General features: G+C 43.2%; 1 protein-coding gene across 1 annotated transcript in view; it reads right to left on the minus strand.

Moving 5' to 3' along the window:
- Positions 1–2,481: 2,481 nt before the first annotated feature.
- The window catches only part of vash1 (vasohibin 1), a 32,404-nt gene continuing 14,925 nt past the window's right edge, over positions 2,482–19,960 (minus strand). Inside the window, exons 4-7 of the mRNA XM_078234558.1 lie at positions 17,709–17,783; positions 13,741–14,122; positions 11,530–11,645; positions 2,482–5,044 (exon numbers count right to left, since the gene is read on the minus strand). Of these exons, the coding sequence (XP_078090684.1) occupies positions 4,975–5,044; positions 11,530–11,645; positions 13,741–14,122; positions 17,709–17,783 (643 nt within the window). The 3' untranslated portion in view covers positions 2,482–4,974. The remainder of the gene's footprint in view (positions 5,045–11,529; positions 11,646–13,740; positions 14,123–17,708; positions 17,784–19,960) is intronic.

Raw genomic sequence — 19,960 nt, forward strand, 5'->3', positions numbered from 1 at the left:
TTTGGGCCACTGGGAATATATTATAAAAAGAATACAAAGGTCTTGGAGAAGGTTTTATTGATAATCAAACGATCAGTAAAAAAATAGAGTAAGCTTGGGTTTTTGTCCCTCAGGAAGAGAGGGCTGTGGGGGTGATCCGATAGAATTAAAAATCATTTCACTCCAGGTTAGTATTTTTCACTCATCCCCAATTGACCTTGAGAAAATGGTGGTGAGGTCTTTCAGATGACAAAGGGTTTGATAGACAGACATTGAAAGGATGTTTTAACTGACAGAAGAACAGAATTCGATACCATAAATATAAAAGATAAGTCATTAATAAATCTAGTAAGAAAATCAGGAGAAACCTGTATCCAAAGAGTGGGGACAAAGTAGAACTTGCTACCAGCGGTATGGTTGAGGTGAATAACATCAAAGCAATGAGGGGAAAGTTAGGTCAGCAAGAGGGAGTGATAAATAGAAAGCTTTGTTGATGGGGTTAGATGATGCAGGGTGGAAGGAGATTCATGGACCTGGCGGGTTGAATTGCCTATTTCTGTGCTATAAATACTTTGTAAAACATCATCATAGACTCTCGAGCAACCTATTTAATTTCCTTCGATACCTCACGATAATCTACACCATTATAAACTCAATCTATTTCCACATTTCATGTACACTCTTAACTATTTACTATTCATTCTCCCCTACAGTCCATTACACTCTACGCTATTATGGATTCCAGAGCTTTGGCATTCCGCCCAAAGATTAAATCACAATAAACTCCAGATATACATGATTGACTATTTACCCCTGACAGGCTGCCTGCCTTGGCATGACTCTCTCATGGCTCCAGTAATTCATAAAACATTATGTCCTAGACAGCATCTTCTCCATCTGTACTTACCCTTAATCTTGTGCCTAACCAGATTTTCATCAGGTCCTGTTGTTAATAAGACTGCTTTTCCTGGAAGCCTACTTGCCATTCTGTGGAAGGAAAAAATCCTTCAAATTTCAAGGTTCAACTTTATATTGATGCTTCCACGTTCAATAGTTGATGGAAGCTATCAAGTGAAATGATTTGGCAGAGAAAACAGCCATTCAATGGCTAGAGAGATATCACAGTACAAACGACAACATGCTTCAGAGTACATCGACTAACCTTGGTGTTCCCAGGCTTTGGTGGGCAGGGCAGAAATTAAAAACTGCCAGAGCCTGGAAAAATACTGCCAATTAGATACAGAGTAAAGCCTCCTCTGCACTGTCCCCATCAAACACTCCCAGGACAGGGACAACACGGGGTTAGATACAGAGTAAAGCTCCCTCTACACTGTCCCCATCAAACACTCCCAGGACAGGGACAGCACGGGGTGAGATACAGAGTAAAGCTCCCTCTACACTGTCCCCATCAAACACTCCCAGGACAGGGACAGCACGGGGTGAGATACAGAGTAAAGCTCCCTCTACACTGTCCCCGTCAAACTCACTTCACTGCTTAGTTTAATACTAAATGCTCTACGGCATCACTGTGTTCCATTTGTTCCTACACCAAATTATTAAATCTTCCTGAGGTAAATCAGTAAATTTAACAAATTCGGGTTCCTTATAGATTAGATTCTCAGAGCTGAGAATACCCCAACTCATTGTGGACCCTTGCAACATCAAAAACAGGGAGTGGGGAGGTGGAAGAGGCCTTAATCTATTGAGTATACGGATTCAACCTCAAGTCCCACCGGTTCTAACCAGCTACTCCATCTCATTCCTCTGTGCCTTATTTTAATTCTTCTGCCACAATGCAACCTATTTCCCCAAAGATCTTCCACTCCCCTTGTTACACAAGAATCTAATGTCCCTAATCTAAGATATGTTATTCACCTGTCTACCCTTTAAGGCAGAACTCTGTTACATAGAAACTAGAAGGTGGGGTACACCATTTGGCCCTTCAAGCCTGCTCCACCATTCACTGTGATCATCAAATTCAATATGTTGAGGAATTGAGGCCTGAACTCGTGATTTTTAAAGTGTTTTCAGACTAGTCGCTGGGTGGAGGTGCCAGGGATCTCGTTCTCCAGCCAGAGATCTGGCAGGAGCCCCGTGCTGGAAGGTCGGCTGAGTAACTGAAGCATTTATCTGGGCAGTGGTAGGACTCTGTGTGGAGGGCGGGTTTCCTGCCTGCCAGGATCCGCCAGCCAGAGGCCCAGCAACTCTACTGATCGGCAACATCACCAGACAGGCAGCGGCCGCTGCCGGTATGTTATCCACCTGAGGCCAAGCATCATCGTACGACCCCAGGCCACAAGTGAATGATGGTGGGAGTGGGGTGAGAGGGGTCACCAGCAAGCAGGGTGTGGCTCTCAGTTTAAGACACCCCCCCCCCCACTGATATTTGGTCCCTCAATTAGACACTGTGCATTTGAATGAGATGACCCCCCCCCCCCCCGCACCGAGGAACCCCCAAACATAAATCATTTGTCATGTTCCGCACATATAATAATAGCACCAGTGGTGGAGGGATGAGGCTCTTAGATGAACATTAATTATCTGCTTAAGGGCCCTAACTGGTGGCAAGGCAGGAAGTTGACCAATGGGGCTTCCTGCTGGACCCAATTGGATGGAGGTGAGGAAGAGGCAGGGACCACACCCGCCATTCTCCTGTCTGTTTAAACTCCCAACCCCCCCACCATCAAAACGCATCATTCAGGAGGCAATAAATTCCACCCACAATAGTTTTCAGAGTGGAAACAGCTTCCTATGAATCACTCAAAGTACTGTCTTCATATCTTATGATTTTATTTTCTGTATCCTTGCTGAGATTTTCATGATCCTTCCTCCAGCTCCAGTTTTTAATTTGGCCTTTTAAGAAATAAACTCAGTCAGTCCTATAGTTTTCAACATATTAAAATCTAATCAAATTAAAACCAAACTTCTATCCTCCAATTTTAAATATGCTATTCTAATTAAAGTCCTGATGTGAGTAATGTCACAAGTGAACCAGACAACCAATACAGCAGATTCCAATATTGATGGGAACAAAAGGGATAAAAGGCATCAAGAGATCAGAATGCTTGTTAGATTTTAATACACAGACAGGGCACAGTGTTCTCAGTGTTGTGTCATAGATCTCTCTTTAAACGCTGCACCATTCAAACTATCCAACTATTCACCCTCTAAAGATATTCTTCAGACAAGGGTCAAACCGAGTGAAAGAAGGATCTCAAACTGGTTTGGTTTTGAGGTTAAAGCATTCTCTGTCCTGTTCAGCACTCCCAGAAAACAGGAATGGGTTTAAGAAACAATTAGATGATTTGCTGGAGGGAGAATTGCAAGAATTTGGATGGGGGGGGAATTAGGGTTAGGGTTAAAAAGTGGTGGGATTGCTGAGCTCAGAATTTCCAAATTCCTAAAATATTTTAAACTGCAGCATATTACTCACATTTTAAGTAAGAAAGCGTAGAAAGGGCAAAGAAGAAAAAACGAAAGAAAGGGAGATTATCAATATGAAAAATAAAAATCACCTGTGAAATAAAATAGAAATTCAAGTGGTCAACAGCTACACATGAGAGAGTTTCAGAAAGTTACTTTTAAAACATAAAACGATTTTCTTCAAATATGAAAAATTATAAATAAAATTGAATTATTTTGAGTTCCATCACAAGTGAAAAACCAATATCGGAACCTGCTTCAGAAATGTAAATCCTGAAGGGTTTTACAGAATCACAGAAACCAGGCAGAGACTAATCATCGGGAGTGAACAGTCATCATCTGCCCAACATTAACAATACATGCAGACCCGAGGGACAAACCTCAACGCCGAGGGGTACCAGTGAACTTTCAATGTGGCACCAGACCGCCGCATTACTTACCTACTGGGGTAGGGTGGGGCAATGAATAAATTCTCCTCTTGCGAGGCAAGAGCAGCACATGGGATTGTCCAGTGAAATGGAACAGAATATAGAGTCTGTGCAATTTAACAAAAGTCCCACTCCCCACCCAATCAGTACTTAGTGGGTGACAACTTGGGAGTCAAGCTGCAATACCTTATGAGGAACGTGCTATTACCGCCCACTAAGTTGGACAGGTTAATAAATATGTTTCCCTCTTGTGAGAGGTCAGTGTAATTTGAATCATTGTGATGTAGGAACATGACAAGTGAGATCACCAACTGCTTCTCAGCCGGTGACTGATTGCTGCTGCTGCTGCAAAGCAATGGACACCGAGAATTTCTGATTTCAGGGAGGGGAGGGCAGTGGAGGCACATCTAGATTTAAATTTGACCACTTTGAGAGTAGGACTGTGTTGTATATGGAGTCATGTGACACAGGTTTGCTGAGATATGGTTTCCACAGGCATTGGTCATTTGCTGGTACCTCACTGCAGTGGCCAATCCTCATGTGTAATTGTTCCGCAGTGAATATTGGCAGGGTTTTTGATTGTAAGGGACAGAACCCAACACTACCCTCACCCAACACCCACACGCTGGGGTCACTGGACTGTGATCAGGAATGGAAGTCCAAGCGGATTCTTCCCATCCTGGGCTGTGGGCAATTGTGGCAAACTGACTGCATCCCTGGCTGAGATCCACATTGACTAGGGATAGAGTTTGGGATTTTCCTGGTCTCTATGGCTCAGTATCAGTGAAGGTGAATCATTGCTCCCCTTTGGAGGATCTTATAACATTGATTTATAAACTCTACTGTCCAAGGGTTTTCAACCACTCCCAAAGAAATGGGATAACTTATCAAAAGTCTTACCCTTCAGCTCTCAGCCCAACTGAAACGAACTATCTTCAAACATATTAGAGAAAATATATAGAAATAAAAATGTAAAAAGTCACAATTAATTTAATACTGCTGACCGCTACTTTGAAATACTATACGGCATCCTTCATTCTTATTCTGAGAGTTCAGTTCAGTGCATGGAAGGTCCTTTTCATGGATTGAAGTCTCTGCAAAGAGAATGGTGGATTGGTCATACGTGGACCCCACAGTGGATTGTTCACACACGTATCTGGTAGCCCACATCATTGAGGTTCTTTTGTTCTGTTGTTTTCTTCTCTCCTGAAGATCTGGGTAAGGAAAAAGGCACAAAGTTCAGGAAGGAGGTTAATGGCTCAAGAGAGACTATATACAGTTACTGAAATACAAACATCTTTCATAAAGACTGTAAGAACACAAACATTCCCCAGTTTGAACATTGGGACAGTTGGAAATGTTTAGTCCCTTGAGCCTGTTCTGCCATTCATTGCTGACCTGCAAACTAACTCGATACAATCCGTCTTTGTTCCATACTCCTTAACACAAGAAATAGGAGCAGCAATAGATCACTAGACTGTTCGAGTCTGTTACACCATTCGATATGATCATGGCTGATCTTGGCCTTAATTCAATTTTCCCGCCCACTCAAGGGCAGCACGGTGGCACAGTGGTTAGCACTGCTGCCTCACAGTGCCAGGGACCCGGGTTCAATTTCCGGTTTGGAATGTCTGTCTGTGTGGAGTCTGCACGTTCTCCCCGTGTCTGCGTGGGTTTCCTCTCAGTCTGAAAGACGTGCTGGTTAGGTGCATTGGCCATGCTAAGTCTACCCGAACAGGCGCTGGAGTGTGGTGAATAGGGGATATTCACAGTAACTTCATTGCAGTGTTAATGCAAGCCTACTTGTGATAATAATAAGTAAACTTCATTTTAAAAAATCCCTTAATTTCCTGAGACCAAAGGTTTGTCTATTCCAGCCTTAAATGTATTCAATGATAGAGTATCCACAACCCCCTGGGATAGAGAATTCCAAAGGTTCAAAGCCCTTCAAGTGAAGTAATTTCTCCTTATCTCAGTCCTAAATGATTGGCCCTTTAGCCTGAGACTGTGCTCCCCGTGTTTTACACTCTCCAACTGTCAGAAACAATCTCTCAGCGTCTAATCTATCAAGCCCTCTCCGACTTTCATAGGCTCCAATGGGATCACTTCTCATTCTTCTAAACCCTGGAGAATACAGGCCCAATTTATTTAACTTTTCATCATAGGCCAACCCACTCATCCCAGAGACCCATTGCGTGAACCTTTGCTATATCACCACCAATACAAATCTATCCTCTCTTAAATGTGGAGACCAAAACTTCACACAGTATTTTAGGTGTGGTCTCACTAAAACCCTGTACCAGTTGTAGCAAGACTACTTTCTTCCTGTACTCCAATCCCCTTGAAGTAAAGGCCAACATGCCAATTGCTTTCCTAATTGATTGCTGTACCTGCATATCAACTTTCACCAATCCTTGTTAAAAAAAAACACCCACATTTCTTTGAACATCAACACTTTTAAGCTTCACACCATTCAAAAATATTCTGCTTTTCTATTCTTCATATCTTTGGTTAACTATCAACTGATCAAACATTACTTGCTGCTTGGGATAGAAAACTGAGTGTTTCCCAATTTCACCTCTGAAAGGTTTGACTCTAATTTTTAGTCAACGTCCCAATCCTAGACTCCCCAAGCAGCAGAAATAGTTTCTTTCAGTTCCCTTTAATACTTCAAAAATTTTAAATGACCCCTTAGCTAAATTCCACAGAATATTAAAACAAAAATCAGAAAATGCTGGAACATTTCATCGGGTCTGACAACAACTGCGGAGAAACAACTTCAAAAAAGGCCCCAAGATGGACCTGCAGAGAACTTGGAATACAGACTTTGCAGGTGCCGTCTGTTAATTAATAAAAATAAAGATCTATAAAGAAAGACAAATTATTTTGTAGATACAGCCAGAACTGTTGGTTTGCACATCAAAAACCCAGGTCATAAAAGTGAATGTTAATTCTGATGAAGGAGCGTTTGTAACAGGTGAATGCTGAAGGCTGTGGTTTCATCTATTTAGCCACAGTGATGTATGGTGATTGCTCACATCATATATCAAAGCTCACGTTCAAATCTTTCACACAATCTGTAAAGCAAGTGCAACTGAGAATTTCTGAAGAGCAACATGTTGGCTGTGATCTTAACTGATTAGAAACATTCCAGCTTGAAAAAAGCAATCCAAAAGAAACCAATATTCAATTATTTACCCAAACTGCAATATATAATGTGTAGTAGATCAAGAAACTGCTTGGAAAACAATAGGAATTAATAAATAAGAAGCAATAGTAAAGACCTTACTCCAAGTACGCATGAGTAAATGAATAAATGCCGTTATCACTAATTTTATCACTATTGTCATCACAGTTTTACATGAGCATAAAATATTGCAAGAGTCTGAAAACGAGAATCTCATCAGCGAGATTTTGTTTTCTGATTTCTCCACCTCTTGACGGCTGCATAACGAGGTTCTTGCTCAAAAAGGTCAGGATACTTATTTCAATACATTAACATCTGATTAAAGGGCTTTCCCACCTTATCTCCTTGCATGTGTTTGAGGGGGGGGGGGTGTCTCCGAGTACATGGGTGTGTGGGGGCGAAGGTTTCATTGGCGATTGGGTTCCCTTTAATAAACAGCGCACTGATCTCAGGATGCCCAGTGCTGCCAGCGTGATGCAAGGTGATGCATTTTGGTAGATTGAACCAGGGCAGGACTTACTCAGTTAATGGTAGGGCATTGGGGAGAGTCACAGAACAAAGAGATCTAGGGGTACATGTTCATAGCTGCTTGAAAGTGGAGTCACAGGTGGACAGAGTGGTGAGGAAGGCATTCGGCATGCTTGGTTTCATCAGTCAGAACATTGAATACAGAAGTTGGAATGTCTTGTTGAAGTTGTACAAGACATTGGTAAGGCCACACTTGGAACATTGGTGTGCAATTCTGGTCACCCTATTATGGAAAGGAAATTATTAAACTAGAAAGAGTGCAGAAAAGATTTACTAGGGTGCTATTGGGACTTGATGGATTGAGTTATAAGGAGAGGCTGGATAGACTGGGACTTTTTTCTCTGGAGCATTGGAGGCCGAGGGGTGACCTTATAGAGGTCTATAAAATAACGAGGGGCATAGATCAGCTAGATAGTCAATATCTTTTCCCAAAGGTAGGGGAGTCTAAAACTAGAGGGCATAGGTTCAAGGTGAGAGGGGTGAGATACAAAGGTGTCCAGAGGGGAAGTTTTTTCACAGAGGGTGGTGAGTGTCTGGAACAAGCTGCCAGAGGTAGTAATAGAGGCGGGTACAATTCTGTCTTTTAAAAAGCATTTAGATAGTTACATGGGTACGATGGATATAGAGGGATATGGGCAACTGGGATTAGCTCAGGGGTTTTTAAATAAAAGGGCAGTATGGACAAGTTGGGCCAAAGGGCCTGTTTCCATGCTGTAAACCTCTATGGCTCTATGCCTTTGATTTGATTTATTATTGTCACATGTATTAACAGTGAAAAATATTGTTTCTTGCGCGCTATACAGACAAAGCATACCGTTCATAGTGAAGAAAACGAGAGAGTGCAGAATGTAGTGTTACAGTCATAGCTAGGGTGTCGAGAAAGATCAACACAATGCAAGGCAAGTCCATTCAAAACTCTGACAGCAGCAGGGAAGAAGCTGTTCTTAAGTCGGCTGGTACAAGACCTCAGACTTTTGTATCTTTTTCCCAAAGGAAGAAGGTGGAAGAGAGAATGCCCGGGGTGCGTGGGGTCCTTAATTATGCTGGCTGCTTTTCTGAGGCAGCGGCAAGTGTAGACAGAGTCAATGGATGGGAGGCTGGTTTGCGTGATGGATTGGGCTACATTCACAATCTTTTGTAGTTTCTTGCAGTCTTGGACAGAGCAGGAGCCATACCAAGCTGTGATACAACCAGAAAGAATGCTTTCTATGGTGCATCTGTAAAAGTTGGAGAGAGTCGTAGCTGACATGCCACATTTCCTTAGTCTTCAGAGAAAGTAGAGGCATTGGTGGGCTTTCTTAACTATAGTGTCGGCATGGGGGGACCCATAAGAACATAAGAAATAGGAGCAGGAGTAGGCCATCTGGCCCTTCGAGCCTGCCCCACCATTCAACAAGATCATGGCTGATCTGAAGCGAATCAGTTCCACTTACCCGCCTGTTCCCCATATCCCATAATTCCCTTATCGATCAGAAAACTATCTACCCGTGATTTAAACCGAACCACTTTTATCAAACACTGACTGGCTTTGGAAATTGGCATTTTTTGCAGACGTGACAGGCCATATGAATCAATTGAGTCTGAAGTTGCAAGGTGAAACAAATTTGATTTGTGATCTATTCGCGCATGTCAAGGCATCCAGGGCAAAACTGATGCTATTTCAAGGACAGCTGAAAGTTCATAACTTGGTTCATTTTCCATGTTGTGAAAAATTTCATGAAGAAAGTGAAGCAGAATTTCCTTCTTCATTTGTAACAGAAATCATTAAGGACTTGCAAAAAACAATTTCAGGAACACTTTCTTGATGCAAACACAGATGGAATAAAGCTGTTTCAAAATACATTTGGCTGCAATGTTGAAACGCTCCCAAGTCAGTTTCAAATGGAAATTATTGATCTCCAATCAGATGACATGCTGAAAGACAAGTATAAAGAAGGAAATCTGATCCAATTTTATAAATCTTTGTAACCTGATCAGTTTCCAAATTTGAAGCGATTTGCTTGTGGATTTGTATCAGGTTTTGGTACAACGTACCTGTGTGAACAAACATTTTCAAAAATGAAGTATGTCAAGTCCAAATATCGAGCAAATTTATCTGATGAGCATTTGAAGTCCATTCTAATAATTGGCTCCTCAAGCTTGAAACCTCAGTTCAGCAATATTTTGAAATTAAAAAAGCAGTTCCATCATTCCCATTAATCTTGTGCAAAACTTCATGATTTGTTGGTTACGATTGAAAACTCCAATTGCCAGAGTTGTGTAGAAAGGTGCAGACTGAATTTATTTTTGTTTGACCTTTATTAATGGTTCAAGTTTATTTTGAATTTCTTTGCTTTGTTTCACTGAAGTTCTTTTTTGGGGCGTGTTTATCTTTCTCATCGTGTGCCACAAAATTGGACAAATTCTCATTTCAAGTAAACATTTGTTCAATTTCAGTAAATAAAACTAATTAAAAAATGAATAGCCTGCTTTTCTCATCTGCAATTAAGTAATTGATTATTTTGTCAGTATTTGCTAATGCATGACATTTTTACTCCTTATATATCATTTCTCAGTGTAAGCACGGCATTGTTTCTTTGTAGTCGTCACATTTCTCTTTTGTTCTGAATCATATCATGCTGATTACAAAGATGATCCAAATAAAACTTATTCATTCATTTAAATTTTATTCATTCATTTATAAAACTAATTTTTTTTCTTTGGCCCCTGGAAATGTGTAAAATGTGGTCCTCGTACTGAAAAGTTTGGAGACCCCTGACGTAGACCATGGAAACAGGCAAATTATTTACTCGGTGTGCAAGGCAAGCATTTAGTCCCTGTTTTGAATTGCTCTTACATTAGCTTTAATACAGCTCTGTAGTTTGCTAGGCCATTTCAGAAGGCAATTAAAAGTCAATCACATTGCTGTGGCTCTGAGGCAGATGTAGGCCAGACTGGGTATGCACAGCAGATTTCCTTCCCCAAAGGACATTTGTGAATTAGGTGGGTTTTACTGTGGGGGGAGAAAGAGAGGGGAAAGGGGAGTGGAGAGAGTTGGAGGAATAAAGGGAAGAAATCAGAGAGGGAGAAATAAAGAACCAAATGATTGGTTTTGGTAAAAATCTGGTGTCTTGATTGAATACAGGGCAGAGGACTGTGAAAGATTAATTTAAGAGGGAGGATAGGCGCTTTGAGTACTCAGAGCTTTGTATCTGAGTAAAGGGGTCGTGCTGATTTCCCCAATACTCTGGCACTCTAGGGCATGCATCCGAGTATAGTCATCACATTTCCACAAATCAAGAGAAGAATTATCAAGGAGTTCTAGTGTCTCACCAATTTTCAAGAATGTTGTAGCTCGCTCCTCATGTCAGTGCTGAATTTGGAGATAGTTGTTACACTGGATGTATGGTTATGCCTCGGAAAGATTCACTGATAGCGATTGGCATTGAAACAATTTTGGCTGATGAAACTGGGCAATGAGGAGCTCCTGAAAATACAATCATTGCCTGCAGCCATAAACACATCTTGGCCTTTCCCTTGTGACTTAAACTCACTGTTCTCATCGGATCAGGTTTCTGCGCGCAGGGTTGACCATCTGTCTATCTTGTTCATTGGAAGCACAAGTTTGATTGGCTGGCAATTGGTTATAACATGTGAGAGAGTTAAAATTATACAATTCTTTTTGTTATTCCCTATTGCAATTCTACAGATACTCTGCATGATGATGGAGTAACAGGTGACTGGTGTAGAGTTGTGAATAAATAGACACACGAGTAATTTGTGAAAAGAGAATTACCATGGAAACAAAACATTCTTTGCTCGGTAAGAGTGACCCTGGAGACCAAGGCACAGCATGTGTTTGATTAGGAGTACAGGGACACATCATAAAATGCTGCAGGACACACAGGTTTCAGAGTACAGATTGAGAGGTTAATAGCAGATTGCATTCAATTGACAGGTTAATTGGACAGGCCTGCTCCCCTGCAGCTGGCCTATGGCTCTTACCGTCTCTCACTGCGGCCATTCCTGCGATGTGGGCTTGACTGACTGCGATGGGGTGATGACGAGTCCTTCTTCCTCTCGCGGGTGGGGGATGATGGCACAGCTGCTCCCTTCATCACCTGCAGCAATTGGGCAGGGGACAGGGGTTGGGGAGAAAAAAAAAACCACAATACATCTTTGTACAATGAAACTGGCTCATTGATTTTCCAGGCTGACAAAGGAACTTGGAGCTATTTTAAATTCTGGCAGTGATCACCCCCAAGCAGGTATGGGCACCACTTTTCTCTCTCAGGTTCTAAACTCTCTCCCCAAAGTGATGTCTCAGCCTGATTGAGGCAATTTGCCCCTTGACTTCTTCCACTAAGTATGCCCAGCAAACAGCAATATCTCTAACTATGAAACCAAATCAATAAACATCATGAGCATGTGGACATTAGGAAAGAGGATGTGTTGGAGCTTTTGAAAAGCATCAAGTTAGATAAATCGCCGGGACCGGATGGGATGTACCCCAGGTTACTGTGGGAGGCGAGGGAAGAGATTGCTGAGCCTCTGGCGATGATCTTTGCGTCATCAATGGAGACAGGAGAGGTTCCGGAGGATTGGGGATGTAGTTCCATTATTCAAGAAAGGAAGAAGAGATAGCCCGGGAAATTATAGACCGGTGAGTCGAACCTCAGTGGTTGGTAAGTTGATGGATAAGATCCTGAGAGGCAGGATTTATGAACATCTGGAGAGGAATAGCATGATCAGAAATAGCCAGCACGGCTTTGTCCAAGGCAGATCATGCCTTATGAGCCTAATTGAATTTTTTGAAGATGTAACTAGACAGACGAGGGAAGAGCAGTAGATGTGGTTTATATGGATTTCAGCAAGGCGTTTGATAAGGTGCCCCATGCAAGGCTCATTGAGAAAGTGAAGGGGCATGGGATACAAGGGGACATTGCTTTGTGGATTCAGAACTGGCTTGCCCACAGGAGGCAAAGAGTGGTTGTAGATGGGACTTTTTCAGCATGGAGGTCGGTCACCAGTGGAGTGCCCCAGGGATCTGTTCTGGGACCCTTGCTCTTTGTGATTTTTATAAATGACCTGGATGAGGACGTGGAAGGATGGGTTGGCAAGTTTGCTGAAGACACAAAGGTTGGAGGTGTTGTGGATAGTGTAGAGGGATGTCAGCAGTTGCAACGAGACATAGATAAGATGCAAGACTGGGCGGAGAAGTGGCAGATGGACTTCAACCCAGATAAGTGTGTGGTGGTTCATTTTGGCAGGTCGAATAGGATGAAAGAATATAATATTAAGGGTAAGACGCTTGGCAGTGTGGAAGATCAGAAGGATCTTGGGGTCCGGGTTCAGAGGACGCTCAAAACAGCGTCGCAGGTGGAGGCTGTGCTTAAGAAGGCGTATGGAATACTGGCCTTCATCAATAGAGGAATTGAGTTTAGAAATCGGGAGATAATGCTGCAGCTGAATAGGACCCTGGTCAGACCCCACCTGGGGTACAGTGCCCAGTTCTGGTCGCCTCATTACAGAAAGGATGTGGAAGCCATAGAAAGGGTGCAGAGGAGATTTACAAGGATGTTGCCTGGATTAGGTGGCATGCCTTATGAGGATAGGTTGAGAGAGCTAGGTCTTTTCTCCTTGGAGAGGCGAAGGATGAAGGGTGATCAGATAGAGGTGTATAAGATGTTGAGGGGTATTGATAGAGTGGATTCTCAGAGGCTTTTACCCAGGGCTGTAATGGTTGCCACAAGAGATCACAGGTTTAGGGTGCTGGGGAGTAGGTGCAGAGGAGATGTTAGGGGTAAGTTTTTCACTCAGAGGGTGGTGGGTGCGTGGAATCGGCTGCCGGTAGTGGTGGTGGAGGCTGATTCGATTGGGTCTTTTAAGAGACTTTTGGCTAAGTTCATGGAAGTTAGTAAGATAGAGGGTTATAGGTAAGCCTAGTAGGTAGGGACATGTTCGGCGCAACTTGTGGGCCGAAGGGCCTGTTTGTGCTGTAGCTTTTCTATGTTCTATCATCAAAGTATTTTAGACCTTATTCTCTCTCTGTTAACATTAATCAGCTTCTTCAGAGTTATACAGTATCTCCTGACCACTTGAAGGCTGGGGATCCACACTTACTTCCTTACAATACTGTTCTCCAATACCCTGAAGATTACTTTACTCTACTTCTCCCACAGTGGACAGCACAAGGATTCTCAGCCACTACCTTACCTTTAGCCGCATGTCCCGGGTGTGCCTCTCCAGTTCTTTCCGCAGCTCCTCACGGCTCAGCTTCTCTATATCAAGAACTGAATGTTTCCACTCGATCTGCTCCACACTGTGGGGGTCATGGGACACATACTGTCCAATCTTGACTTTCTTCAGTGTGTGCCAGCACTTTCTGTAGGAACTCTCAAACTCTAAGATGAGGTCAATTAAAGTCCTGCACATGGGCGGTTTGAACATCAGGTCCTCACGTCGACTCATGCCCAACGTTCCAAAGCGTCCAGCGTAGTGGATTCCGAGCACTATGTGGCGGAAATAATTCCCTGAGAATTGAGTTTTGAAGCTGATGGGAAATCTCTCTACTCCAGGCATACTGTTGGTGAGGTAACTGACCACAAACATGAAGGAAAATACATGACCGGCCTTCACCAGAGCTTCAGGACATGGAGGGTGGAATTTAAAGACCTTTCCAGTAGTGAGTTTGGTGGCAGGGCACGTTTAATCAGTCGGGACGGTGATGGGTAGGGACCTCGCCACTTTCCTGCCTCCACGTCAGTTAAGCCTGCAGGAGAGGACTCATGGATGGCCTCCCCATCTTGCCTGTGAGTTGGGGCTCTCTATTTGGGAACATAAAAAGTAAACCAGTGGGTATGCTTACAGGCTTTCAGGGGGCATCCCTCAGTCAAAGGCATTCACTGCCTGATCAGCATTGAGAAGTAATGTTGGCAGTGGTGGGGGGGCAATGTTCACTGAGCCACTCAGCAGGAGGTGTTCTTGCCCACGTTTGACCTGATGTCATGCGACATCCAGAGTCAATGTTGAGGATTCCCTCAGTTGCTGGTCCATAGAATACATCCAGGAGTGTAATGGAATCTCTGTTGTTTCATAGCTGTAATCAGGTTCTGTCCCTTCACTTGATCCAGTGATCATAATGCCATTAGTTTCAACCTGATCGTGGATAAGGATAGATCTGGTCCTCTGGTTGAAGTTCTGAACTGGAAAAAGGCCAAATTTGATGAAATGAGAAGGGATCTGGGAAGTGTGGATTGGCACAGGCTGTTCTCTGGTAAGGATGTAAATGGAAAGCGGGAGGCCTTCAAAGGCGAAATTTTGAGAGTGCAGAGTTTGTATGTTCCTGTCAGGATTAAAGGCAAAGTAAATAGGAATAAGGAACCTTGGTTCTCGAGGGAGATTGTAACAGTGATTAAGAGGAAGAGAGAGTTGTATGAAATGTACAGGCAGCAAGGAACACATCAGATGCTCGAGGAGTATAAAAAGTGCAAGAAGCTACTTAAGAGGGAAATCAGGAGGGCTAAAAGAAGACATGAGGTTGCTTTGGCAGACAGAGTGAAGGAAAATCCAAAGAGCTTCTATAGGTATGTTAGGAGCAAAAGGATAGTAAGGGATAAAATTGGTCCTCTTGAAGACCAGAGTGGTACACTGTGTATGGAACCAAAAGAGATGGGGGAGATACTAAATGGTTTTTTTGCATCCGTATTTACTGAGGAAACGGGCATGGAGTCTACGGAAATAGGGCAAACAGGTAGGAAGGTCATGGAACCTTTACAGATTAAAGGGGAGGAGGTGCTCGCTGTCTTGAGGCAAATCAGAGTGGATAAATCCCCAGGACCGGACAGGGTATTCCCACGGACCTCGAGGGAAGCTAGTGTTGAACTTGCAGGGGCCCTGGCAGACATATTTAAAATGTCAGTATTCACGGGGGAGGTGCCGGATGATTGGAGGGTGGCTCATGTTGTTCCGTTGTTTAAAAAAGGTTCCAAAAGAAATCCGGGAAATTATCGGCCAGTAAGTTTGACGTCGGTGGTGGGCAAGTTATTGGAAGGTGTGATAAGGGATAGGATCTACAAATATTTGGATAGACAGGGACTTATTAGGGAGAGTCAACATGGCTTTGTGCGTGGTAGGTCATGTTTGACCAATCTATTAGAGTTTTTCGAGGAGGTTACCAGGAAAGTGGATGAAGGGAAGGCGGTGGATGTTGTCTACCTGGATTTCAGCAAGGCCTTTGACAAGGTCCCTCATGGGAGGTTAGTTAGGAAGGTTCAGTCGCTAGGTATACATGGGGAGGTAGTAAATTGGATAAGACACTGGCTCAATGGAAGAAGCCAGAGAGTGGTTGTGGAGGATTGCTTCTCTGAGTGGAGGCCTGTGACTAGTGGTGTGCCGCAGGGATCGGTGTTGGGTCCATTGTTGTTTGTCATCTATATCAATGATCTGGATGATAATGTGGTAAATTGGATCAGCAAGTTTGCTGATGATACAAAGATTGGAGGTGTAGTGGACAGTGAGGAAGGTTTTCAATGCTTGCAGAGGGATTTGGACCAACTAGAAAAATGGGCTGAAAAATGGCAAATGGAATTTAACGCAGACAAGTGTGAGATATTGCACTTTGAAAGGACAAACCAAAGAAGAACGTACAGGGTAAATGGTAGGACTCTGAAGAGTGCAGTTGAACAGAGGGATCTGGGAATACAGGTACAGAATTCCCTAAAAGTGACGTCACAGGTGGATAGGGTCGTAAAGAGTGCCTTTGGTACATTGGCCTTTATAAATCGGAGTATCGAGTATAAAAGTTGGAGTGTTATGGTAAGGTTATATAAGGCATTGGTGAGGCCGAATTTGGAGTATTGTGTACAGTTTTGGTCACCTAGTTACAGGAAGGATGTAAATAAGATTGAAAGAGTGCAGAGAAGGTTCACAAGGATGTTGCCGGGACTTGAGAAGCTGAGTTACAGAGAGAGATTGAATAGGTTGGGACTTTATTCCCTGGAGCGTAGAAGATTGAGGGGAGATTTGATAGAGGTGTATAAGATTTTGATGGGTATAGATAGAGTGAATGCAAGCAGGCTTTATCCGCTGAGGCTAGGGGAGAAAAAAAACCAGAGGGCATGGGTTAAGGGTGAAAGGAGAAAAGTTTAAAGGGAATATTAGGGGGGGCTTCTTCACGCAGAGAGTGGTGGGAGTGTGGAATGAGCTGCCGGATAAAGCGGTAAATGCGGGGTCACTTTTAACATTTAAGAAAAACTTGGACGGGTTGATGGATGAGAGGGGTGTGGAGGGATATGGTCCAAGTGCAGGTCAGTGGGACTAGGCATAAAATGGTTCGGCACAGACAAGAAGGGCCAAAAGGCCTGTTTCTGAGCTGTAATTTTCTATGGTTCTAACCTCTCTCTCCACCCTCTGTAAAAAATCTGCCTCGTACATCTCCTTTAAACCTTGCCTCTCATACCTTAAACCTATGCCCCCTAGTAATTGACTCTTCCACCCTGGGAAAAAGCTTCTGACTATCCTCTCTGCCCCTCATTATCTTGGAGGCTTCTATCAGGTTGCCCCTCAACCTCCGTCGTTCCAGTGAGAAGAAACCAAGTTTTTCCAACCTCTCCTCATAGCTAATGCCCTCCATGCCAGGCAACATCCTGGTAAATCTAGTACCGAGATCTACCCCCCTCATCCTTTTAAGCATTTCTTTAAATACACACTTTTTTTCCCTGTGGGGAATAGCGGAAGGATTGCTGAGCTGCTTCAGGGTTCCAGTATCACCACTTCCCATATGGTTATCTGCTCCCGCAGCTCACCAAATATATTTGCCACATTTTGTGCATTTACACACATGCACTGCAAACTTGAATTAGATCTTGCATTTCCTCTTTGCTGACCCCACATAATACCTTATTATTTTTTGCTCTGGTACCATAGATCTTTCCTAATCCTTTGTGCACCGTGTTTCTCCTTTCCAGGGAAGATGTTGCCTGGGACCCACTAAAGCCTATCACAGGTAGCATTATCATGGGCGGAATGTAGATGACTGAGATTTTGTCCTGCAGTCTATGCTTTGAGTAGGATTGTGCCTTGAATTGCATGAGGCCACCTAGGTCCTGCCTGTCCTGATGCGGGCAGTAAATTCCACTTTTCTGCAGCTTATTTGTCCAGTTTGTCTATAAAGAAAAGGATACATCCCTAGGATCACAGCTTCCAAGCATTTTATTGGTAGAGATTCTCTAATCATTTCTCGTGCAAGATCCATCAGGCTGTAAAACAAGAAACGAAGATTTTGAAATCAATTCAATATTTTAAATTATTTTGAGCAAGTGCTCTTTTGCAAAATGATACCATTTGGGGTTTGACATCACTTTATCTCCAATTTCTTCTCTTGGCTTTCTGCCCAAGAGATCTCTGGCCTTGCATTCTTGAAACTCTGAGGCAAATCAGAATCAATTCTTTTCCCTCTCCTCAAAAGAAAGCAAGGCAACTGATTTACAGAGTCAGGGTTGCTCATTACAGAAGTACAGGCGGCACGGTGGCACAGTGGTTAGCACTGCTGCAAGGACCTGGGTTCGATTTCTGGCTTGGGTCACTGTCTGTGTGGAGTTTACACATTCTCCTTGTGTCTGCGTGGGTTTCCTCCGGCTGCTCCGGTTTCCTCCCACAGTCCAAAGATGTGCGGGTTAGGTTGATTGGCCATGCAAAATTGCCCCTTTGTGTCCTGGGATGTGTCGGTTAGAGGGATTAGTGGGCTAAATGTGTGGGGTAGTGGGGGTAAGGTCTAGGTGGGATTGTTGTCGATGTAGACTCGATGGGTCAACTGGCCTCCTTCTGACTGTAGGGTTTCTAGGATTCTGTGAAGTGAATTGATCCACAGGAGAATCAAGCAGCATTCCCAATTACAACATTAGCTGGGAAGTTAGATCTTTGCTAAAAAAACAAAAAAGACAAACAAGCGAAATATACGAACAGGCAGTAAAACCTACAAATATACAAAAAGGAAATGAGCAGCTAAAGAGATCATTGGTACCTTAAGAGGGTGAGATTGGGGAATTAATGGGAAACTAGAAAATGACAGAAGCTTTGAACAATTATTTCATATCTATCTTCACTGTGGAAGATACAAAAAGCATCCCAAAAATAGTTGAAAATCGAGGGGCAAAAGGGAGAGAGAAACTTAGAACAAACAGCAGAAAAAAAGTAGTGGGAATATTAATAGGACTTAAGGCTGACAAGTCACTTGGACCTGCATCCCAAGAAGTGGCTGCAGAGTTAGTGGATGTAATCTTCCAAAATGTCTGAGACATTGTAAAGATCCCAGATGGGAAAAGTACAAATGTAACACCTCCATTCAAGAAAGGAGGCAGACAGAATGCAGGAAACTATTGATTCGTTAACCTAACATCATCATGAAGAAAATGTTAGAATCAATGATTAAAGAGATGGTATGCAGAACATTTAGACAATCATAATGGCCCATAACGTATGCGGAGTGGCAATGTGGATCTCCACTCCACTCCTACTTACCTGGAAATGAAGCCACTCCTTTCTCAACCAACATTCTGACTCAGGCCAGGGAGACCAGTGTAATGCAGCAGGTCCCTGAGACCTTGTGTAGAGAGCAGCTGAGTTAGAGGTAAGAAAGTCACACTTGAGGATGCCGTAAAGCAGATAAGTTTAATGGTCCAGCCATTTTGAGAAGCCAGAGGAAAGGCAGGTTTGTAAGGTAAGCGGGTCAGTCAGGGGGTAGTGTCCCGTGGAGGGTCGATGCTGAGTGGTCAATCTGGTTTATTCATTTTGTAGTGATCGAGTACAACCAAGTGGTTTGCTGGGCTATTTCAGAGGGCATGTAAGAGTCAACCACATTTCTGTGCAGCCGGAGTCACATGTAAGCCAGACAAAGTGGCGATGGCAGATTTCCTTCCCTAAGGGACGTTAGCGAATTAGATGGGTTGTTACGACAATCGCCAATGGTTTCATCATTACACTTTTAACTCCAGATGTTTTACTGAGTTTAAATTCTACCATCTGCCTTGGTCCGCAGAGCAATATCCTGGGAATCCAGCAATAATACTGCTGCACCACTGCCTCTCCTAGAATGTCAATAAAATTGCAAGAGGAGGCAAGTCTCAAGGATAAGATGAACATGGTGGAGGCATGAGGATAGGTGGAGGAGAAACTTTATTGACACCAATAGATACGAGTTCAGGGCGAGGTTGGGAATAGCCTTAGGAGAAATTTTGTCTGGTCAGCTAAGGGAGAGAAGAGAAGATGGGATCTGACAAAGAAACTCATGAGCTCAATGCACTTGGAGGTTTAACACTCTCTTTGTTACACAATACAACCTCAGTACAATGCTCTCAGTTGTAACATTCTCCCTGTTGCCCCCCCACACTCAGTATAATGCTCTCTTTTATAAAACTAGTTACAAGGCTATTTCCTA

This window comes from Mustelus asterias, chromosome 18, assembly GCF_964213995.1.
Source record: "Mustelus asterias chromosome 18, sMusAst1.hap1.1, whole genome shotgun sequence".
In the NCBI taxonomy this organism is placed as follows: domain Eukaryota; kingdom Metazoa; phylum Chordata; class Chondrichthyes; order Carcharhiniformes; family Triakidae; genus Mustelus; species Mustelus asterias.